Source organism: Ovis canadensis, chromosome 11 (genome assembly GCF_042477335.2).
Source record: "Ovis canadensis isolate MfBH-ARS-UI-01 breed Bighorn chromosome 11, ARS-UI_OviCan_v2, whole genome shotgun sequence".
Classification (NCBI taxonomy): Eukaryota; Metazoa; Chordata; class Mammalia; order Artiodactyla; family Bovidae; genus Ovis; species Ovis canadensis.
The window spans coordinates 47,157,549-47,181,130 of record NC_091255.1 but is presented as its reverse complement, the minus strand read 5'-3'; the positions used below and the strand labels follow the sequence as shown (position 1 = coordinate 47,181,130).

The 23,582-nt window shown below is 40.9% G+C and overlaps 2 protein-coding genes across 2 annotated transcripts in view; one reads left to right on the top strand and one right to left on the bottom strand.

Moving 5' to 3' along the window:
• KPNB1 (karyopherin subunit beta 1) overlaps positions 1–19,522 on the top strand; it is a 24,332-nt gene extending 4,810 nt beyond the window's left edge. Inside the window, exons 4-22 of the mRNA XM_069543259.1 lie at positions 274–474; positions 1,489–1,641; positions 3,113–3,172; positions 3,736–3,825; positions 4,167–4,277; positions 5,150–5,251; positions 6,733–6,957; positions 7,845–8,036; positions 8,807–8,937; positions 9,485–9,632; positions 9,958–10,029; positions 11,194–11,338; positions 12,566–12,648; positions 13,123–13,230; positions 13,585–13,728; positions 13,841–13,946; positions 14,591–14,705; positions 15,352–15,513; positions 16,455–19,522. Of these exons, the coding sequence (XP_069399360.1) occupies positions 274–474; positions 1,489–1,641; positions 3,113–3,172; positions 3,736–3,825; positions 4,167–4,277; positions 5,150–5,251; positions 6,733–6,957; positions 7,845–8,036; positions 8,807–8,937; positions 9,485–9,632; positions 9,958–10,029; positions 11,194–11,338; positions 12,566–12,648; positions 13,123–13,230; positions 13,585–13,728; positions 13,841–13,946; positions 14,591–14,705; positions 15,352–15,513; position 16,455 (2,349 nt within the window). The 3' untranslated portion in view covers positions 16,456–19,522. The remainder of the gene's footprint in view (positions 1–273; positions 475–1,488; positions 1,642–3,112; positions 3,173–3,735; positions 3,826–4,166; positions 4,278–5,149; positions 5,252–6,732; positions 6,958–7,844; positions 8,037–8,806; positions 8,938–9,484; positions 9,633–9,957; positions 10,030–11,193; positions 11,339–12,565; positions 12,649–13,122; positions 13,231–13,584; positions 13,729–13,840; positions 13,947–14,590; positions 14,706–15,351; positions 15,514–16,454) is intronic.
• LOC138415469 (proline-rich protein HaeIII subfamily 1-like) overlaps positions 11,135–23,582 on the bottom strand; it is a 15,393-nt gene continuing 2,945 nt past the window's right edge. The window contains exons 4-6 of the mRNA XM_069544093.1: positions 22,471–22,563; positions 21,861–21,941; positions 11,135–13,357 (exon numbers count right to left, since the gene is read on the bottom strand). Coding sequence (XP_069400194.1) covers positions 21,934–21,941; positions 22,471–22,563 — 101 coding nt within the window. The 3' untranslated portion in view covers positions 11,135–13,357; positions 21,861–21,933. The remainder of the gene's footprint in view (positions 13,358–21,860; positions 21,942–22,470; positions 22,564–23,582) is intronic.

The following is a 23,582-nucleotide window of genomic DNA, read 5'->3' as shown; positions in this document are numbered from 1 at the left end:
TGAAAATTGAGGTGAGGTCTCTGGCTTTGGAGATTCTATTTGGAAATAGGGGGTGATTGGTTTCATTTCTAGGCTCTGGGGCAATTCTTATTATGCTGCTCTTGGTATTGAGGCCAGCTGTATTCCCAACCGTTGGCCTATGCTGTGTATGCCTTTTCCTACTTTGCTATATTAAAGATGATTCAGAGGCTGATGTAAGGTGTGTGCTGGTAGGCACAATGTGTTCAAATAGTATTAGAAATTGATATCTTCTGTCTTTGTGCCCCTGCACAGGTTTTGCAGACTTTGGGCACAGAAACGTACCGGCCTAGTTCTGCCTCGCAGTGTGTGGCTGGTATTGCTTGTGCAGAGATCCCAGTGAACCAGTGGCCAGAACTCATTCCTCAGCTGGTGGCCAATGTCACAAACCCCAACAGCACAGAGCACATGAAAGAGTCAACATTGGAAGCTATTGGTTACATTTGCCAAGATATAGTAAGTACTGTATCTAACTTATATATTGCTGATTCCCTCTAGTTGTAACATGCATGGTATTGGAATTATTCCTTATCATCATAGGAAGAAAAAAACAAAAAACAAGCTATTGCAATGTGTTTTGAAAGTAGGGCTGCTTTATTTGTTAGACTTCTGTATTTGGATAGTTAATTTATCCTCATATTGCTAATCATGCCCTAAAGGAAAGAGACTGTTAAGGGTCACAAACTCAAGATGAAAATCCCTGTTTGGAGAGGCATAGATTCTGCTTCCTCTCCTTGACCTCATCCATTTCTGAAGACCCTCAATGTAACAGGGATGCTGTGTTACTTTTTCGATGACTATTTTACAGAAACAGGGTGCCAGCTGCTTCTGTGGTTGGTCTAACCACTGGAGCCATGACACAGTGTGTTAAATGCAGCAGTTCTAGGACTCTTGCTGCTGAGATTACCACTCTTGGTATCAGTTTTTGTTGTTGTTTTTTTTTCTATTTCTTCAGATTTTATTTGGTTTAGATGCTAAGTCATGTCCGACTCTTGCTACCCCATGGGCTGTAGCCTGCCAGGCTCTTCTGTCCATGGGATTCTCCAGGCAGGAATACTGGAGTGGGTTGCCATTTCCTTCTCCATTGGTATCAGTTTTGATATAGATGTGCCCAGTTGTTGATCCTTGGTCCTCAAATGTTCTGAAGCTTTACTTCAGTTGGTACAGACGGCCTGGAAGAAACACTACACTGCCATCTCCCTGTGCACAGAACGGTGGGGGGCAAAGCCAGCATTGCCTCATGCCCAGAGTCATTATGCTAAGAAGTCAGGAGATGAAGTTGATGAGTTTAACTTGTTCCAGTTCAAGTTTGGACTATCAGACCCTGGGATATTTTGCAGGTAGTTTGTCCTTAAATGGAAATGTTTGGGGAAAGATCAGAGAAAGTCCCATGATAATCTCTCGAATAGAAGGACTGCTGATTAGTCATGAGCTCAATTCTTATATTCACTGCACTTCTGCTTGTTTCAGGACCCAGAGCAGCTACAGGATAAATCCAATGAGATTCTGACTGCCATAATCCAGGGGATGAGGAAAGAAGAGCCTAGTAATAATGTGAAGCTAGCAGCTACTAATGCACTCCTGAACTCACTGGAGTTCACCAAAGCAAACTTTGACAAAGAGGTAAGTGTCTTTTGATTAAAAAATACAGGTTCAGAGGATGAGGCAGGGGAATTAAATGAAAGTTTTGTGTTGTTTTAAGGTTATGATTCAGAAAGTACTATCTTGTTTAGAAGTATTTATTTCCAGTCTAGTTAAGATTTGTGTTTTGTGAAACATGGCCATGGAGTAGGTGTTGCCATTTCTCATTTGGCTTTTGGGAATGATGTGATCTAAAACGTTTCTAGGCTTAGGTTTTCCCTTTTGCAGTCCAAAGTGTGAGTATGCTTGCAGGATTTCTTTTTTTTAATTATGGAAATTAGGCTGTTTCGTACTTCCATAGGAAGGTGCTTTTGGAAATTTATATGTAAATTCTATTTTGACTGACAGTATTTCCTTCCATTATTTACTCTCAGTTGTGTTAAAATGCACAATAAAATAAAGTTTGCCATCTTCACCATTTTTAAATGCGCAGCTCAGTAGTGTTAAGTGTGCGCACGTTGTTTTGCAGCCAATCTCCAGAACTGTTTTCATCTAGCGACACTGAAACAGTTGTTGATTCCCTGTTTTCCCCTTCCCAGTCACAGGCAGCCAGCTTTCCTACTTTCTGTTCCTGTGGGTCTGTTTACTGTAGATGATTTACATTAGCAGAGTCGTACAGGATTTGATTTGTCTTTGTGACTGGCTCATTTCATTTAGCATTATGTCTTGGGTTCATTCCTGTTGCAGCATTTTTAAAACTGAATAATATTCCATTGTATTTGTTTGTTGATGGGCATTTGGTTTGCTGCCTTCTGCCTTCTGGCTATTGTGACTAGTGCTGCTGTGTATATGGGTATACAAATATGTCTTTGAGAAGTTGTTTTCTGTTCTTTTGGGTATATTATCCAGAAGTGGAATTGCTGGATGATATGGTCTGAAAGCATTGTGTATATTTGTTGACTCTTTAGTTGGGCTTTCTGGTTTTGGGGGGGCCTTAGATTGGACAAAGTTGGGATGTTTAAGAAACCAAAGCAGTTCTAATTGCTTGGAAAACTGGGTTTTTCCTTGTAGATGTCAAAAGAGGATGGTAGCAAACAAAATTCATTAATCTTCTATATTTTACCACATTTGATCTTGGTTTGTTTAAGAATTCTCTTAAATTTTAAATGCAAGGAAAGTTTTCCTGATGTATGATTTTTTTGTTTTAACCATCTTTATTTAAATCCTGTGACCTACATTTTCCTATCTGCTTCCTTCTTCAGGTCTTGTTTAGTGAAGATCATTTGAGGGATTAAACGATTAGGGACCTCCTTAGAGGGCAGGTCAGATAGTAGACACCAGGACAAACACTAGAGTCCTCATAGTCCCATTGCTGTGTCCAGGAAAACCTGCAAACGGTCCAGAGTTCTGTGGGTCCCTGAGGGAAAGAGAGGTTTTCCTTGAAGGGATGGTCTAGTAATTTTCGTGTGTATATATGCTTCTTCTAATTCTCTTTATTTTTGTTCTTCTGCAGTCCGAAAGGCACTTTATTATGCAGGTAGTCTGTGAAGCCACACAGTGTCCAGATACGAGGGTAAGTGTAAGGTCATGTCTTCTATCTTTCCTAGGAGATGCTCACTCTAGCATAGTAGTTTGAAATGTTGGAATCTGGTGACTTCAGAAATAATGTTTGACGAATACTTTTATTAATAAAAGAATGTTTCTTCAATACGTTGGAGAAGAGGGAAGAATAGTCCTTTGGAAGCTAACATGATGGAAGTTGCCACCCTCTTAAAAAATATTTAAGGGAGAAATGGTTTGTGATCAGCCTTGCTACTTAATTGCTATAGGTTGTTCAAGGGCCCGTTTTCTGTTATAGCCTTTGAAACAGCTTTCCTACTTCAGGAACCTAAACCTTGACACTTGAAGCAGGTGGAAGTAACATCCAGTCTGAGGGCAATAGTAAGTAGTCCTGCCAAGGGTTCCACAGACACCTTTAAAGTAAAAAAGAAGGAAAGGAAAATATTACCCAAATATACCATGATTGATCCTATGGATTATTGACCGTCTTAAGTGAAGCAGTTACTTATTTACCTTTGTCAGATTGCATTGTTGTTAAACTAAGAAGTAAACGGTTTAATCTGATGTTTGCACAAGGTACGAGTGGCTGCCTTACAGAATCTGGTGAAGATAATGTCCTTATATTATCAGTACATGGAGACATATATGGGTCCTGCTCTTTTTGCAGTAAGTACTTCTGTTTTATGCAGTTGAGCATAGAGCTAATTGCAAAAGCCCCTTATTCTTAGATGCTGTTCTGTCAGTTCCGTAATCTTTTTATTTAATGTTGTGAAATCAAGGAAATTCCTTGAGATTTGAGTTCATCAGCAGTGTGCCAAGAAAACTTGTGCTAACTTTGTACTCATGAAAAGAGTATATTTTAAAACTCTGTTTCTTCCTGCGTTTCATTTCAGACCTAGCTTTCATAAATCTACATTTTTGAAACTTGAATATCTGTGGTTGTAGTAGGGGTCAAACTTGAACCAGCACTTATTTGGAACCTGGGGTATCTTGTTTTCTCTTTTAAGATCACAATTGAAGCAATGAAAAGTGACATTGATGAGGTAGCCCTACAGGGGATAGAATTCTGGTCCAATGTCTGCGATGAGGAAATGGATTTGGCCATTGAAGCTTCAGAGGTGAGCCTAAGAGGGCTGAAGTGGTGGGAGCTGTTATTCTGACTGGGTTTTGGAACTTACCTTTTTTATGGATGTTATTTTTCTCCTCTAGGAGAGCTTTTTTCTGACTGGGGTTAGAAGGTATCTCCATTTGTAGAGATTTTGGGTTTGGTTTTTTTCACTAGCCAAAGCCATGCGGCATCTATTTTTACCAGTTGGGATTTGTTGTAAATATTAGTCCTGTGAACACAAGGGGGCAGCAGGCAGTCACATTTTAACCAGATGCTCTCTGATGCTGAATTGTTTTCTTTTGGAAATCCTAATGCAAGGACGGGATGTATAATTGATAGCTTATCAATTCTGGTGAAGAAATCAGATATGGAGAAAGGGGTTAGTTCTGTACTTGCAAATTAAAATTCCGGCTTTGTTTCCAACCTTAATTGTCTTTATGTCCTTTAGAAAGCACCAACTTTTGGTCTCCTCATGGGAGCTTAGTGCATCTCTTTATCCAAAGGTCAATTAGTGAAAAAAGAAGGATTGCCTTGATCCTTTAAAGTAGATTCTATGTATGGCCTAAAAGAATCTCACTGAAGTAGCTAGACAAAATGACTGCCTCCAAAGGCAACTCATACTGCATGTTACTATGGGCTCCATGTGTTTGGCGGAGGGACGGAGTGCACCTCAAGGCCTGCAGGATCTTCCCTGACCAGGGATGGAACGTATGCCACCTACATTGGAAGCGTGGAGTCTTTAACCGCTGGACTGCCAGGGAGGGCTCTGTGTCCCTGTTGCTCTGTGCAGACCCGTGGGCAGCTCTCGCTGTGTGCCTTTATATGGTATGCCTTCATGGTTTGTTTGCTGCCATCCAGAATTTGCTTTATGTTTCTCTTCAGGCAGCAGAACAAGGACGGCCCCCTGAGCACACCAGCAAATTTTATGCCAAGGGAGCGCTACAGTACCTGGTTCCAATCCTCACACAGACACTAACTAAACAGGTGAGTTACCCTCCAAATCTAGTCAAGTGAACTGTAAAGCCTTGGTACTGGTGGGTTTGCTGTGGAACAGTTGTCATGAAGGAACTCCGCAGTTCTGAAACAACTTGATGTTCTGTTACCCATGACTTCAAAGAGCTGAACTGGATCTATAAGGTCCTTTAGGCTCTGAGTAGTTTGTGACCAGATAAAAGTAACAAGACTTCATGAAGAATGTGGGTTTAATGAGTAAATAGAGAAATTATCTGTTTTTTAAAAAACTGTCTTTGGCTCTGCTGGGTCTTTGTTGCTGCGCGCAGGCTCTCTCTGGTTGTGGAGAGTGCGGCTCCTCTAGCTGTGCTGAGCTGGCTTCTCGCTGCAGTGGCTTCCCTTGTCGCGGAGCACAGGCTCTAGGGCACGTGGGCTCTAGGGCGCAGCCCTTGTTGTAGCGCGTGGGCTAGGTTGCCCCACAGCCCGTGGGATCTCCCCAGACCAGGAATTGAACGGTGTCCCCTGCATTACAAGGTAGATTCTTAACTACTGGGCCACCAGGGAAGCCCTGAGAAGTTATCTTCTAGGAAGTGTTCTTAGTTTCTGGTGTTCTTTTTGGCTTTATGGTGTTGAGAAAGATTCTGTCACCTCACCTGTTCTGGTGCCTGTGAGCTATACCAAAGAGCTGGCAGTGCTCTGAGGAAATAATGCTGTGACTGAGCACTGCAGGATTTCTGTGTATACAGGAATATAATTTGCTTTTAGGGAATTTCATGACTCTTAATACAGCAGTCTCAAAAGATAAGTAGAGATATATTACTTTGAAATGGACTGGGTGTTCCCTTAAATTTTCATCTCATCTTTCAGTTTTACAGTTGCCTTTTTTTTTTTTTAATCTTTTGATCTTAGTATTTTTGCTTTTGTATATTTTTGCTGTGCATCTCATTGGGAAACAAATCATTCTTTAGGTATGTAATTTTCTGAAACTGCATAAGTATAATTGTCTTAAATTACTCTGGTGTGAATGGCCACAATAAAAAACACCTTGATTGCCATTTTCAAGGGAAATCCAAATGTAATCTTTTTTAAATTTTTGAAATATAACAATTACTGGCATACCAGAAGGCTCTGCCTACCAGTGCCTTCTTCCTCTTCCCTCACCTTTAACTCCATAGGTTTTGACTAGTTTTGAGCTTTATATTACTAGTCATTTAGCTTTCTTCTGTTCTGCCTTTTACTCTATGTATTTGAAATTCACCTGTATTCATGTAGTGGGAGCTTGTTCATCTTGTTGTATAGTAGTGAGAAATAGCTTCCCTCTGTCTGCATCTTGTTTAACAGAGGTTGTGTTGACGAATTTTTGTGGAGGAGATAAAGATATGAAGGTTTCTATTTTATTTACTTCCCCAAAGCTTAAGTTGTAATGATAATTGGGAGTACTGTAATCAGAGGTCCTTTTGAGTTGAAGAGCTTCTTTGATTAAGAACTGAACTACTGTCACATTCTTTAACCAGGATGAAAATGACGACGATGACGACTGGAACCCCTGCAAAGCAGCAGGGGTGTGCCTCATGCTTCTGGCCACCTGCTGTGAAGATGACATTGTCCCACATGTCCTTCCCTTCATCAAAGAGCACATCAAGAACCCTGACTGGCGGTACCGGGATGCAGCAGTGATGGCCTTTGGCTGCATCTTGGAAGGACCAGAGCCCAATCAGCTCAAACCACTAGTTATACAGGTAAAGCTGAGGGAGTGTAGGGGTGGGAAGTGGGATTGTTTATCGTTTAACCTTTTGCTTGAAGATTTGTCTTTAAGAACAAAGCTGTAAATAATCATCCACAAAGGTTACTTATAGATAGCTGTTTGCTGTCAATGAGGCATAAAATGTATTTCTTAACTTTTATTACAAAAACCATACAACTTGAAAAATGGAGACAAGGCCCCAAAAAAGGTTACCTTTAATCCTCTTGCCCAAGGGTAACATTATTAATGCTTTGTATTTATCCTTGAAGGTTTTCTTCTGTGTGCGTACTAGGGTGGAGGTCTTACTGTATGAATACTTTTACAACTTGTTTTTTGTTGGTTTCTTTTTTCTTCACTAAATATTATAACACAAATAATTCTCCATGGTTTTCAATGATGTGGGTATTCAGTCCTCAGGACAAAATGACATGTAATGAAAAATCTTAATGAAAGTTTTGTTATTTATTTTCCTACAACAAGTGACACAAGAGTGCATTTTAGTTTAGTATATGGAACTCAACCTTTCAGGAATAGCTAAATGCCATTTCAGCTGCATCCTGGGATCTCTGCCTGAATAATTCAATAAAGATGGCTGAAAGTATTTGTACCAAAGTCTTAATAAAACTGTACTGAGATTTGATGAAGAGAGAGGGACTTTTTCATGTTTCCAGTTACTTTTGTTATATTGTTGAATATTTGACAAGCATATCGTATAAAATGACAAAACTGTTTTGATAACTTTGAGTTAAAACCCAACTATCAGTGTTTCCTCTTCTGAGGTGTTGGTCAGCATGAATTTCAATCTTTGTTTTTCTTTGCCAATAACTGTTATGTTTACAGGCTATATTTGTTTTGTTTTGCCAATAACTGTTATGTTTACAGGCTATGCCCACCTTAATAGAATTAATGAAAGACCCCAGTGTAGTTGTTCGAGATACAACTGCATGGACAGTGGGCAGAATCTGTGAACTGCTCCCTGAAGCCGCCATCAATGATGTCTACTTGACTCCCCTGCTGCAGTGTCTGATTGAGGGCCTCAGTGCTGAGCCCAGAGTGGCTTCAAATGTGTGCTGGGTGAGGCATTTTCTTCCTGTTGAGATAAGGAGCTTGACTAAGCCATTGGCAAGGAAGTAGGAGGTGTGGGAGAGAAATGGATCTACCTCACTAGAAGGCTCTTTTTGAATAGCATCTCCTTCCTAATTTCATCAATTAAAATGTGGGGGAGATGTGAGCTGCATGACCCAGAGGGAGCTGTTGACTCATGGTGACCGGTTTAGAACAGTCATGCTAACCCAGTGGGAAAACTCTGTGGACTTGGTTTTCTTTCTTTTCTTCAGTGGCTTGGGGACAAGAAATTTTAAGGTAGAGAGTTGCTGGCTACGAAAAGTACCATTGCTGAGAAGGGGTCACGAGGGAAGGAAGGTAGGCGGCCCAAGTGCTGAGTCAGTATAGGCTGAGTATAGTTCACTAGGGAACTTTGGGATTTGGGGGAGGAAGTTCAAATAAAGAGGGAGTGGAATTAAAAGGCTTCCTGTGAATGCAGAGAGAAGAAATGAAGTGGTAGGCATTCATGGTAGGTGAGAATACTGTACTGTTTAGAGAATATTTCTCCTGTGGGCAGGAGAAACAAAATATAAATACAGATACATACATTTATTTAAGGATACGTATAGATATTGTCTTGAGATGACCTTGACAGGGAGAATTAAAGATTCACTGCCATTGATTTATTCTTAGATCAGTTGGAAAGGAACACTGCCCAGGGTATCTTAAAGGAAAATGAGGTGATTCTGGAATGGGGTTCTTTTCAGGACTAATTAATATTTACTCTGTCTGGGTTTAAGGCTTTCTCCAGTCTGGCTGAAGCTGCTTATGAAGCTGCAGATGTAGCTGATGATCAGGAAGAACCAGCTACCTATTGCTTATCATCTTCTTTTGAACTCATAGTTCAGAAGCTCTTGGAGACCACAGACAGGTAACTGGTACTTAACAGAAATGAGTGGTGTCTTTGCATCCAACTCCTTTTACACTCTTTTTGGGGGCTGTCTAATATAGAAACATTGCAATAGGAGAAAGGAAAAGAATCCTGGTGCTTCACTGCCTGGCTTATGGGATCTTAGTTCCCCCACCAGGGATTGAACCTGAGCCCTTGGCAGTGAGAGCATGGAATCCTAACCCCTGGTCCACCAGGGAATTCCCAAGATATCTTTTTCATAGCTTTTTGTGCAAACTAGTCTATTGTCCACATAGGTTCTTCAACATTTTTAACTATTTTTCGTATAATTTTAGCCCTTTTCTAAAAGGGCCATTCTAATTATCAGGTCTGGAAACCATATTGAACATAATCATTGGCTCAGAGATTGAAATTTTGGTTCCAGGCTATATTGTGTCTGCCAATTTCAGATCAGGTCTGCAGCCATATTGGTTTGGGGGTTATTTTCAGTGAGATAATGTCTACATAAGAACGACTCTGTCCTTTCTCGGTCAAGACTTTAAGGTTTTTTGCTGTGTGTTCCTTATAGACCTGATGGACACCAGAACAACCTGAGGAGTTCTGCATATGAATCGCTAATGGAAATTGTGAAAAACAGTGCCAAGGACTGTTACCCTGCAGTTCAGAAAACTACTCTGGTCATCATGGAACGCCTGCAACAGGTGCTCCAGATGGAGGTGAGACTGAACGCCTTCCTGACGGGAAGGGCGTGGTGCTTTACACATGGCTCTATTTCAAGACTGTTCTCTTGTTTTCGGTGTTTAAGTATATATGTTCTTAGAAAGACATAAGGCTCATACAAAAAATGTTACAACTTCCAATTGCATTGCTTAGTACAGTTTATTCATGTATGTGTTACACCATATATATGCATAAGTTTATTAACTTTCCATTAGCACTAGTAGAGATTATTTATCCAGCAAAAATGGAAGCTTTTTTGGGAGGGTGTTCAGAGCCTTTCAGAAGGTGTTTACTCAGAACATGATCTTCTTTTCTTTGTAGTCACATATCCAGAGCACATCGGATAGGATCCAGTTCAATGACCTTCAGTCTTTACTCTGCGCAACTCTTCAGGTATGATGGTGCCTTATCACTTAATAGTACCAGGAAAAGTGCTGTGTCTCAGGATGAAGATGATGTTGTGGGTGATGATGGTCAGAAGCTCTTCTCAAAAGACATTCGTCTTAGGAGAGTTTCCCATTTTCCTTTCTTGTCTGTCCATAAAATTTGCCTTTTGTACAATGTAGGGAAGGAAACTCCTCCCATTTGTGATGGTCCTCCCAAACATGAAGCTATTTTGTATTAGCAGCCTTTCATTTTTGGTTTTCATCAGGTTGTTCAAGTGTAGCCTGGTCAGATTTGGTTCCCAGCTATGGTTCACTGAGCTAAAAACAGAGCCTTGTGTTTTTGCCATCATCTTTTGAAGCAACTGCTTTTGGAAACTTTGTTATTTATAATTGTAATATACAGATTATAAATTTATAATTTCCTGATGATCACAGTAGACTTTTTTTTCTGAGGAGAGACTGGGAAAATGTTACTCCTTGATCATGACTAGCGTGATGGCATGGCTGAAGAGTTACTCCCTTTTTTACCTAAGAATAGGGAAACCTTGGAACTTGTCTAGTGCTTAGGGTAGTACTAGGTTATAGAATTGAGTGATGCTAACTAGACCATCTTACCTATGACTCCCTTCTCCTTAAGTCTCCTTACACCAGACTTAATTTTTTAAAACATGACTGTTAACAGCTCTTTACTGATTCAGTGACATTAGTTGAAACAAAGGGTAAGGAGGGAGGTTTGAAGAATGTTGAATTGGGAAAAGTCAGATTGGCTTTATCAAGACTTTCTTGACCAAAAATCTGTAAATGGGTTAGGCCATAGAAAGGGTTGCTTTTTTTGTTTTATGAGTAATAATTCACATATGACATGTCCTTCTTCAAAGCTGAAATAATTTAACTGCCATTTCAATACAGCTAAATAATGGAGGCAGATTTATCACACTTGATGGAAGATCCTCTTATGCTTGTTCTGAATTGGGAAATAGATGAGTTATTTAGATGTATGTTTTGTTGCAGTTGATTTGCACTTTCAAAACTTCTGAGCAGAAAAAGCTTTTCCCCCCAAAAAAGTTCTAGAGACTTAACTGATTAAAAAAAAAAAAATCAAAGACACAGTATGGTGTGCTGGTTGGAGGGTTTGGAATTACCCGATTCTGAACTTTTATTCATTTTACAGAATGTTCTCCGGAAGGTGCAACATCAAGATGCTTTGCAGATCTCTGATGTGGTCATGGCCTCCCTGTTAAGGATGTTCCAAAGCACAGCTGGGTCTGGGGGAGTGCAAGAGGATGCCCTAATGGCCGTTAGCACATTGGTGGAAGGTCAGTGAGCCACAGTCAGGCAAGGAAATTTCTGTAGAATGCAAGAGAGTTTCAGTAGCCATGAAGAATTTTTGACTGCAAAAAGCATAGTCCTGTCTTTTCACATACGTGTTATCGAGTCAGTTCAGAGTTGGAGTGAACATGAGTATAAATTTGTGTGTAACTGCCCTGCCACTCCCTGAAGTGAATGGGAGCCAGTGTGCAAGTCAGGCTGGCAGCTCTTTGGGGGTGGAGGGAACTCACCTACCTCATGTTCCTCGGGTTCCTTTTCCCCCTGAAACGTAACTTGCTTCATTGAGCTTTGACACCTGTAAAGGATGGAGGAAGCAAAGGTTTTATGTTTTCTTTCCTGGCACTTGGTACCTTCTGGTTTGGGTTTTAATGCTTTGGATCTAGGTTGAGACAATATGGTGCTTAGTATGGAATGGAATGAAACACTGAGTTCTAGGAATTAATTGATTTTCTGATTGTTACATATCTTAACTATTCAGAATTGCTTTGGGGAAACCGTATCTGACTTCAGAAACTGGGAATGCTTCTTCAGTGGTGGTCTATAAGGTGTATTACTAAGGCAGACTCATTTCTAGCATAAGGAACCTATGTCCAACTGGTCCGGCCCCTTGTGACCACCCTGGCAGGGCACAGAAGTTAATTTTAGTTCCCAGAGTAGCTGAATTGAATATGAAACCCAGACAGCTTTTCTTGACAGGCTTGTTAAGTAAGTCCTTGATGGAATTGTTTAAAGATCCTGATTTATTAAGCTGGCTTCTGGGAATCCCTCATGGACTGGTGGTTAGGATTTGGTGCTTTCATTGTCGTGGCCCATGTTCAATCCTTGGTCAGGGAACTGAAATCCCACAAGCCACATGGTGAGGACAAAAAAACAAACTGGCTTCCAAAGAGTTCATGTTACAATCAGATGAAGAAGTATAAATCAGTATCACTAGCTCAGACAATTCATAATTAACTTTGACATTCCTTGAGAGCCATACCGCTTGGTAGTTTCAACCAGAGTGAAATCCCACTCTGGAGATTTGGCATTATCTCCAGCAGTAATGAATTTGGCTTGTCCAAGACAGCAGTAATGTCTTTATGATGAAATTGCTATTTAACTCTTATTTTACCCAGCCTTTTGACTGGAGTGCATACATTTTGGGAGAGCTAAGATGGTTATTTTTGCTCACATCTGTGATCCTGTGGTGCTAATAAATTGGGGTTTTTTTACAGTGTTGGGTGGTGAATTCCTAAAGTACATGGAGGCCTTTAAACCCTTCTTGGGCATTGGATTGAAAAATTACGCTGAGTACCAGGTAAACTGTGCTTTTCAAAAATAATATGTTTATGTCTTCATTTATACCTGGCGGGTATTATAGTACAGAAATCTGGATCCTGTAACCCAGGTGGGGCTTCTCCATGTGTATCAGGGTTGAGCTACTTTGTTGCCATAAGTGTCTGAACTAAAAGTAGTCAGTAAGAAACTGGATATTAGACACACCAGAGTAGTACCCTCAGAAGGGTTTTGTTTTGTTTTCAATAAACCACCTGTCTCTGCCACCACCATCCCTGGTGAATATTGTCTTTTCTGTCCTTTCTTAATGATAGTTTAAATAACCGTAATTCTCTTTCTGCCGTATTGGTTGTTAAAATGAACTAAGCTCAGGGAAGAAGGGTCTTTCCTTCTTCAACTCTAAGTTCATGTGGTAAAGGATCAGTAGCTAGGTATGCCTTACCCCTTGCTGGCAGCCTTTTTCTGTTCCAGAGATGATCGACTTAATTCTTTGCAGGTTTGTTTGGCGGCTGTGGGCTTAGTGGGAGACTTATGCCGTGCCCTGCAATCCAACATCTTACCTTTCTGTGACGAGGTGATGCAGCTCTTACTGGAGAACTTGGGGGTGAGTGTCTACACACATAGTCTTAGATGGTTAAACATCAAGATCTGTGGCAGAGAGTTTGTATATTCCAGAATGTTGGCTGTGGGCTTATGAAGGGAATTGTTCATTTTCACAAGATGATTCTAACCTAAGGAAATAAAGAGATGCATGCTCAATGTATGGAACCTGAGTGGCGCAGGTGGGAACCTAAGTGCAGAGGAAAAGTAAATATTATAATCTCCTCTACCTAGAGATGACCACTGCTGACTTTTGTGTATGTCACTTACAGGTCTATACCCAATATATTAGTTGCTTATTGTTAAAAAAGCTCTTTGAGTCTTTGGACAGAACTCTGTTTTTTTTCCTCCTTGTCAGAATGAAAATGTTCACAGGTCTGTGAAGCCACAGATTCTGTCAGTGTTTGGTGATATTGCCCTTGCTATTGGTGGAGAGTTTAAAAAATACCTAGAGGTGGTTTTGAATACTCTTCAGCAGGCCTCCCAGGCCCAAGTGGACAAGGTAAGCTTAAAGGTATCTTTTAAGTCCAGCCCTGATTGGAGGAGTGGGACTTTTCACAAATGCACAACCAAAAGCCATCGAATACAGTGATCCTATTCTTTTTCTCTTGCAGTCAGACTATGACATGGTGGATTATCTGAATGAGCTACGGGAAGGCTGCTTGGAAGCCTATACCGGAATTGTCCAGGGATTGAAGGGAGACCAGGAGAACGTACACCGTTGAGTATACATTCCAGTTGACTTAGTCTAGTGTGCACTTAGCCAGATGGACTGTGTGCTCATTGCATGGCTTACTTGTAAACTAGCACTTACTGCTTAAAAGAAGGGGAGGAGGAACAGTGCTCTAATGAAGGGAGTAGCTTTGGGGGAGGTTATAGACTTTATTATTTCTGACCACCATTCCTCAGCTGTGTTGTTTGATCATTGCAAGGGATGGAATCCAGCAAGCCTGTTGATGCTGGTGCATGTATACCAACCCCAAGTGGGAGTTCTTGAGATGTGCTGCCCCTCCCCCAGTCCAGTCATCTGAATTGAAGGATTGGGGGATTAGATTTCCTCTGTCACCTGATGTTTTTTGTTATTGACTGGGGAAATACTGTACTTCACACTTCTGATGATATAGGCTTAAAGGAAAGGTTCCATTTGTCCTTCTATATATATATACATGCTTCTGTTTGTTAAGGAGTATCTACCTCTTCTGTTGACTTGACGAATGAGGAAAAACAGTTTGGTGTAACTGTGTACGACTAGTTCTTTAGACCGAAGCCTCCATGATGGGCATAGGGTATTTGGGAATTTTGAAACAGGGTGTATGCCTGCCAGGTGGAGGGCAACCTCATTCGACCTTCTCTTTCTTTTATAGCGGATGTGATGCTGGTACAGCCCCGAGTAGAATTTATTCTGTCTTTCATTGACCACATTGCCGGAGATGAGGATCATACAGACGGAGTAGTAGCTTGTGCTGCTGGACTGATAGGGTAGGTTATACCCTGCTTCTGATAGCTGAATAGAACTTCTCATAGAAAATGAGAAGACACGTTATAAAGAATATTGAGAGTAGCCTGGATTGGCACAGGGGGGACTTCTTTCTTTAATAGACCCCATCATACCCTGTTTTGAGTTCTTAGGTGATCATTCATTTCGGACTTAGCTCTAATCTCATTCTAGACCCTCCAGATTTCTAATTCCCCCCACCAAACTCTAAGAAGTGAGCTCTCAAAGAAGTATAGAAGCAACATCAGATCTATGTCAACATCTCATATTCTGATACTGGTCAACAAATTACCTCTGTTTGGCCTCCTCTACTGAGGGTTTCTGAGGCATCATTAGAAGACAGAACATTGGTTTTGAGGAGCTCAAAGACTTGGAGTCTAGTTCTGATTTTACCATGAATTGGCTATGGAACCTTGGGTAAGGTCATTCTATTTTTTTTTTTACATCTCATTTTTGTAATCTTTTGAGGGCAGGTATTAGACTGACTTATGTTGAAAATTTCTTCTGGCTTTAAAAAGTAGGTAAATACCAAGAAACCTATAGCTAGCTTAGCTATAGGTGTGGAAGGTTCTAAACATGGTCTTGTTGTCGGGCCAAGAGCTCATTTTCAGTTGTGCTTATTTTGCACAGGGACTTGTGTACAGCATTTGGGAAGGATGTACTGAAGTTAGTAGAAGCTAGGCCAATGATCCATGAACTGTTAACTGAAGGGCGGAGATCGAAGACTAACAAAGCGAAAACCCTTGCTACATGGGCAACGAAAGAACTGAGGAAACTGAAGAACCAAGCTTGGTAAGAGCTTGTTTCCACTGCCCGCTTTCTTGTGCTTTCTTGGGGAGGAGGTACATTTTCTTTAGACTTCCCTGACAAGGACTTTCTTTTGGTGTTTTGTTTTATACTATTTCCCGTATAAGTGCTTCTGAGCCAGGACTTTGTTCCTCAGCCTTATACTAGTGAAAGGGTCAGGCAGCCCCTCTTTCTTTGAGCCAAGTATTTGGTGATAAAGGACAGAATTTATATGACTAGAATTCAATGAAGTCGCCCCAAATCATTTTGGAACCTTAATAAAGTCATCGATAATGGCCTTTTCCCGTAAATCTTTTTTTTGCTGCTATTTCTTTCCTCATGTTCTTTTCTTTGTTTACTGAAGTGCTTTTAGACATGGCTTTCTTTTACAAAAGATATCCAAAGTTGGAGTTGTCTGACCTCTGCTTTGAAATATAGCTTTGTTTTTCTCTCACATACTCAGTTATCTTACGTCACAGATCTCAGGGCTTCCCAGGTGGCACTAGTGGTAAAGAACCAACCTGCCAATGCAGGAGACATTAAGGATGTGAGTTTGATCCCTAAGTTGGGAAGATCCCCTGGAGGAGGGCATGGCAACCCACTCCAATATTCTTGCCTGGAAAATTCCATGGACAGAGTAGCCTGGTGGACTACAGTCCATGGGGTCGCACAGAGTCAGACACGACTGAAGTGACTTAGCACATGCAGACACACATCTCAGTAAAATTGGCCATTTTGAGTTTTGTCTTTATAGTTTTCCACCCTTTGTAAGTGCTAATGAAAGCAGGTGGATGGCACATAGGGAACTAATAAAAATAATCAGTCCTTGAAAAGTTGACAAATTCACTTCAGGTCTCTGAGCACTTAATTGTAGGAATCAGTGAGATGTTTGGCTCTATTGGCTATATGCAATCTCAAAAATTGACCTTTTTTCCATCTGTTTTTAGATCTGTTACCATTGGGATGATAACCTGAGACCCCCACTGGAAATCTCCAATCTTTTGAAAAACCCGGAAGTGAGGAGTGTGCACGGATGCTGAATGTTTGGGAAATGAGAGAATGAGTGAGTGAGGCTTGAAAACACACCATATTGAAAATCCTGCCACAGCAGCAGCTGCAGCCACCAACAGCAGTGCTGTTAGTGAGCTAAGTAAGCACTGACTTCGTAGAAAACCATAACGTCGGCCATCTTGGAAAAGTGAAAAACAGTGGAATTACTTGCTTATAAAAAAGGAAGCTCTCGTCCCAGGAGAGGCTAGAACTAGCTTTTCTGTCTTTTGGCCGGTGCCGAGTGGAATGACTAGCTTGGGAGAGGAGGAGGGACTGGGTTCAGCTGTGGTGCTTTGCTGTAAAAGGCAGCCTGGCCTTTGCTACTGATGAGAGAGACGGAGCCTGGGTCTCAAGCCCACCTTTGGTGTACCTTTGCCACATGGTACTGGTACTGTATGCGTGCCGGCTAAAAGGAGGGTGAGGGGTTCTTCACAGTCTGAGAATGAGTGTGTGTGAATGAGGCGGTATCCACATTCTCAACTTCAAGTCATTGCAGTTTCTTTTTCCCAGAAAAAAAAAGGGGTTAGATGTTGCATTTCATAAAACTAACTGAAGTTCGGTCTACTGATGCAGCACAAGAGATGTAAGAGAAGAAAAAAAAAAAGGAAAGACGCTCTTTAGGTTTTGTTTTTTGGGTTTTTTTTTCTTTCATTTTCTTTTTTTTAATTTTAGGGAAAACACTGACGAATGGTCAGAGCTCCCATCCTGATCTTTTCATCAAGGCGCCTTTCCTAATAATATGGTTCAACTGTGAATGTAGAAGTGGGGGGTGGGGTGGGGGGAGAAAAAAAAACAACTCTGGAGTTAGAGAATACAGAAAAAATAAAAATACATTGTTAACAAATAAAGAATGCAGACTTCAAAAGAATGCCACAACCCAAACAAACCAAAATTTAAACGCTCAGAATTGGCAGCACAAAAGAAAAGTTCTCTCCTGACATGTATTGTGGCAGTCTGAACGCCCCCAGAAAATTGTGCCAAAGAGTTTAGAAAACAGATACTGAGAACAAAAAACACATACAAACAGCAAACTTCAGGTAACTATTTTGGATTGCAAACAAGGAAAAATTAATGTTTATAAACAATCTGATAAAATAACCATTTGGAAACTGCTTGGCCTTCTGTTCTCATTTATTTGATTGATTATAATGAGGTATTGGTCTCTTGCTGCACTTCAAAACCAAGTGATCAAAAGAATACATATGTGTGTGTGTGTGTGTGTATATACACACACATATATATACATTAGAACTCTTGTGATGAAAATGGCACTTGAAAAGGTTATATTTTTCCACTGAAGTTGAAGATTAATAAAATGGTGTCAAAACATTTCCCTGGTCACACGCTTTAATATTTTTGTTTAAAGTGTGATGTGCTATGATAACTAAATCAGACAATTTTTTTCCCTTTTACAAGGGAACAGGGCACCTTGAATTTTGGTTTTAGCCTCTTTCAGCAATAAGGAGGGATGTCAGTGAGCTTTGATCCCCTTTTGGTTTTGCAATTATTAGGAGTTTTTGCTGGCATTTTGAATATGCTGCTTTCAAAAGCACCAAGGAAGATTTTAAATTGCTTCCTGGTATTTGGAGGATTAAAAAATAAGACCTTAACTTTCCACTTTTACTTCCATTCTAGCAAAAAATATGGGCTTACATTTTTTTCTCTTTGCCAACTCCCTGTTCAGGCCTTCCATTCATACGTGGGATTGGCTCAGTTTTGCCCATCCATATGGCAGCATCTCTAATAGCTCTTGTACAGGGTATCAGATATTGTGCCTTTTGGTGCCAGGTTCAAAGTCAAGTGCCGATCTATGAACCAGTGTACAAAAAAAAAAAAAAAATCCAGGTGTTTGAAGGAAAGACGCTCCATTGTGAATAAAGAGCTCACACCAGCTCCTAAGCCCTATGAAGAGGCCTGGCCTTCTAATGCCTTGTTTAAATTTTAGTTGTTCCTTGAGGGAAAGGATGATCTACTAACCATTCCTGATAGGGTTGGTCAGGGCTTAGGGAGGGGGCAGGAATATTGGGGAGAAAAAAAAATCTGATCATTCCTCAGTGCTACCCATTTCTGTCCTGTGTGGGCTGCTTAGCTAGACAGCAGGAGAATAAAGTACACCGAGAACCATGATGAAAACAAAACCTTCCGTGTGTTTTGTCATGTTTTGTTCCAGGGAAGCAGTTGACAAGTGCTGTTACTAATGCTTTCTCCCAGATCCGTTCAGTGATGGAGAGGAGGAAAGTGGGCTGGTTGGTTTGCGGTCTTGGTGCCTCGCAGTTTTCTTTGCACTGGTTATGCGTTTATTATCCTCTTTTTCTAGTTACCTTTGGCTAGTAGGTCTTCCCACTGGGTATTTGTCCTTAATCAACTGTACCACCTAAGGCAACTGGATGCAAAATGCATTCTGTCCACTCACTGTCTGGGCCTTCCCCACTCTAGTCTTGGCACATTCCTTCAAGAATGTCATTACCGTCTGGTAAGATGTCAGTGAAATGTGAAGAAAATAGGCATCAGACTAGGCTTTGGTTTGCCACAAGTGGCAGCTGCCTGTATCAGTTACAATTACATTTATTAATTTTGCTTTTCATTTTCCCAGTTCCTCCCAGCTCCCTTCTGTTGAAATGTTGAGATTTTGGCTGTCAGAGGCAACTGCAACATTGCCTTAGGGACTTGTGGAAGAGGGGAATTGCTCAGTATAGTATTTTCATTTTCAGAACCAAGTAATCTAGTCACTCTTATATAAAAGTGTGTTAGTCCAACTTGAAAAATTCAAACTCCATCAGCTTTTGATAGCATCTTGAATTTTGAAACAACTTCCGTCTGTAATTGGCATTCAGAATGCCCTTGGCATGCCAGTCTGTGATGGCAGTAAAAGACCTGTTAAAACACTTGAGCCCAACTTTATTAACCAAAACTGATACCACCACCTTTATCTTCTAAATAAAGTCCGCTTTATTTTTATTTTCAACATTTTGCTGCTTCATTTTTGGTTCTAGATGGTGTCACCTTTTTGGAGGTGAAATGAGCTGTTTGAAAGAAGCTGGTATGTATGGTGACAGATGTGTGAGTTGGGGAGAGGAAGGACACATCTAAGGAAAAGCTCTACTGTAGTACAATGGGAAATGAGTGAGAAACAATTTCCTGCAAATGAGGCAGTGAGAAAGAACTACGTGGAGGAGGTTTCCTGTCCAGAGAAATCTGAAACTGCTAGAGACGGTCCTGTCTTGTGCATATTTTTCAGGCTAATGATCTGGTCTGTTTAATGGCTTATCCAAAAGTTGGATTTTTTAGTTTGCAGCGTGTACTTAATTTCTGCTTACACTCTTTCCCCACCTCTGCCCCCCTAGGCCCGAAACTTGGAAAGAACACTAACTTGAGATTAAGAAACGGTCCTTTCTTTCACCCTGCTGTTTATTAGTGCAGTGAGATGCCTGCAGGCTACTTTATGGAAAAATGCACTTTCTTACTTTATGTTGGACAAGTAAAATGAGGGCTGACCTTCATTTTCCTACCTTAGCCTCCATGTGGCCTTTCACCATTTCTGATTGCACACCCGTCAGTAAGAAATTTTTGATCATGCATACCCCTATGTGTTGATAAATTATATACCTGTACTACTGTACCCCATATATTGTGTAATCATAAGACACAAAAATAGATATTAAAAAGCAATTATATGAAAAATAAATATAAATAGGAGTTCTAATATTTTTTTTCTGTACCCAACTTTGGAGATACTGGGTTATAGAGGGTAACTTGTAATTCTTAACTAGACTGCATTAAATTTTGAGTGATGGCAAGAACATTTCTCCATTGAAAGTATACTTGGAGGAAAGAATGGTATCTGTTCATTATCTAATGATGGGGAGGAGCTGCTTCCCCTAAGAATCTTTTCCCAACAGTCCTCTAGATAATTCCCCATTCCTATCTAACTCCCTTCTCAACTAACACTGAGAAAGGACATAAAAGTACAAGGTTATAGTTGCACCTGGCCTCATCAAGGATTCTAGCCTGACCTCCCTGATGTGAAAAGTTGTAAACGCTGAGATTTTATGTTTTATTATACCTTAATTCTCAAAACCTTAGCAGGATGCTGTATGGGAGAATATACAGGCTTGAGGGGCAGAAAGGGTAATTTATCAGACCAAGGTCACAATGGAGCTAGAGTTCAAACCCAGGCCAGTCAGATACCAAAGCCCAAGCTTTTCTCTCATTTGTCCTAGACAGATACTGTCCATCTTAGTAATACAAAACAAGGATCCATACTGTACGTATTTAAGATATGCCATCCATTTCCTTCACAGCAGTATGTAAAGGTGCATTTGTTGCTTATTTATTGCCAGATTTGCCAGCTATAATGAAGGCTCCCAAATTTGGTGACCTTGACTGTCTTTCCTCAGCCTAGGGCAGTGTCTGAAGTACAGTAGACCTTTATAAATATTTGTTGAACTAATGACACGCTAGTACAGTTGAGGGGGTCTCTGAAATGGTATCACTTAGCCTTTGAAAGGCAGAGACTTGGGCTCCTGGCTCTTACCTCATTTGCTGGATGACTTCAGGCTAGCCTCTTAACCTTGGGTTAATTAGAGAAATGGGAGCAGGATTAGTCAAGTCATACAGTGTTCATTTTACGCACTTAACAAGATGCCAGGCTTGTAATAAGCATCTTAAATAAACTAATACAAGTAACCCTCATCAACCCTATAACAAAGAGACCATTTTAGTCCCAGTTCACAGATGAGAAAAGTGCAGTGCAGAAGGGGCAAGAACCTTGTCCAGTAAGCGAAGCAGGGGTGACTCCCCATGCTGTGCTTGCCCCGCTGGACTGTTGCAGACTGCTGTGCGTGGCTCAAGGATGAGCAGATGAGCCACTGCTCCCAGCAAGCTTACAGGTAACAAGCAGGGAGAGACATGGATGAAGGAGTTTTGGAATTAAATGATGTCATTTTGCCTTGATTCCATGAGGTCCACTGTGAACCTTTTGTCAACTGTCAAAACAGCTCAAGGATGGAGGGGGAGGTGTGTGACATACTTCCTAAAGCCAACTTTACTCCCAGCTGGAGTTTGAATCTTCTCCCTGTACTTCTGCTTCACTTCCCCTCAGCTAGAAGCTTTGGGGAACAGGGCCAGGGGGCAGGGTGGATGTTGGTGCCTGATGGCCCCAAAGTGCACTCCACCTCTGAATTACCCCTGTGCCATCAGCCAATCCTGGGCAGTGCAGCATGGGTAGGAGGCCTGAGCTGTTCCCTCTCCCAAGTGTTCCTAGGCCATAAGTTCCTGAGCTTAACTCTGGGTATGAAACATACCTTCTTGTTTGAAAGCAAAGTACATCTCAGCTTTGGAGCCGGGCCTGAGCTCTGGATGCAGAGGGACAGCCTGTCACCATCCTGAAGAAAAGATATGAAATGGCTTCCTGTGAATTAGCTCTTCATTGCAATGAGCAATGCCTCCTATTTTCTGACCCCTGCCCTTCAAAATATTCTAAGTCCTTAGAGTATAACCTTGTGCAAATTATTTTCTGATCAGGAGACTCCTCATCTGCAAAATAGGAATCCAAATGAAGGAAAATAGAAAGTTCTAAGCACAGGATCTCAACACATGCATTAATTAAGTTTACTGATCAATAACTGTCATTAAATTATGTGCCAGGCTCCAGGGATACAGTGGTGAATGAAGCAAATAAAACCTTCCCATGGAGCTCACATCTGCTGGACAGCACATAGTATTCAAAAATTCAGTAGAGGTATATCTCACTCAAAGATACTGTGGATTCTGTTATAGACCATCCTGATAAAGAGACTATCTTGATAAAGCAAGTCATACCAATTTTTTTAGTTTCCCCGTGCATAAAAGTTACATTATACTGTAGTCTATTAAGTGTGCAACAGCAATATGTCTGAAAAAAAATGTACGCACCTTCATTTAAGAATAATGCTGTTGGAAAATTGGTGCCAATACACTTGATCAATGCAGGATTGCCACAAACTTGCAATTCGTGAAAAGCAGTATCTGGGGAAGTGCAATAAAGTGAAGTATAATAAAACAAGGTATGCCTATAGATGAATTTTTAATTGGGAGATAGCAGAAATGCACACAGTTGTGAAAAATATGAAGCACAAATAGTTATAAACTGCACCCAAACCTTGCAGATTTGATTGGAGAATGTATGTTACTTCCACAGAAATGGGGATCTGGGGAAGGAATGAGTCTTGCCAACTGTGCAAACCTCTGATATGATGGAAAACTATTGGCTACAGTTGGAATCCCAGGATGGTTCTGGAGCAAACCCTAATTTTCTAGGGTCTAGAACGGGAGGGCTAAGGTGGCAGCTGAATCCAGCATTGTCACATGTGTCTAATCAATTTTTCTGCCTGCCTGATTCTATTTGAGTCATCTGCATTTTATTTTGATTCAATCTTTTTGCCAGCTGCTACCACCACCTCCTCCATTTCAGGCAAGAATGGGACAGGAAAGATCGTGTTTCTCCAGAGCAAGAGTCCTGGGAGTGGGAGACAGTCCCCACTCCGATGATTTCCAAGGAGAAAACATGTTGGGCTGACTTGGGCCCTGCTTCTGTCTCTCCCACCAGTAACTCAGCCATCCAACACATTCCCGCCTTTCCTCTCACTTACCCCCCCCCCTTTCCCCAGGACCTTGGGTTTTACCTTTCTCTGTCTCTATCATGATGAACCCTGATAATATGGGTTCTTACAAGGGATTCAGACCAATCACCAGTTTTCTCAGGTGAGAGAGGTAACATCTAAAAGTCACACAACTTCACCCACTTATTCAACCAGGAACACTCCTTCCTACCCTTCAAAGTTTACCTTAAACATTACCTCACCAGAGGATCTTCTCTGACTACTTTATCTAAAGCAGATTCCCAGCCCCCCAAAAAATTATTCTTTATTGTTACCCCTTGTGTCTTCTTACTCTTTATCACAATTTATAATTGTTTCATTTATTAATTTTTTTTCCCATCTGACTCCTCTACTAGAACATAAGCTCCACGAGGGCAGGAGACAACA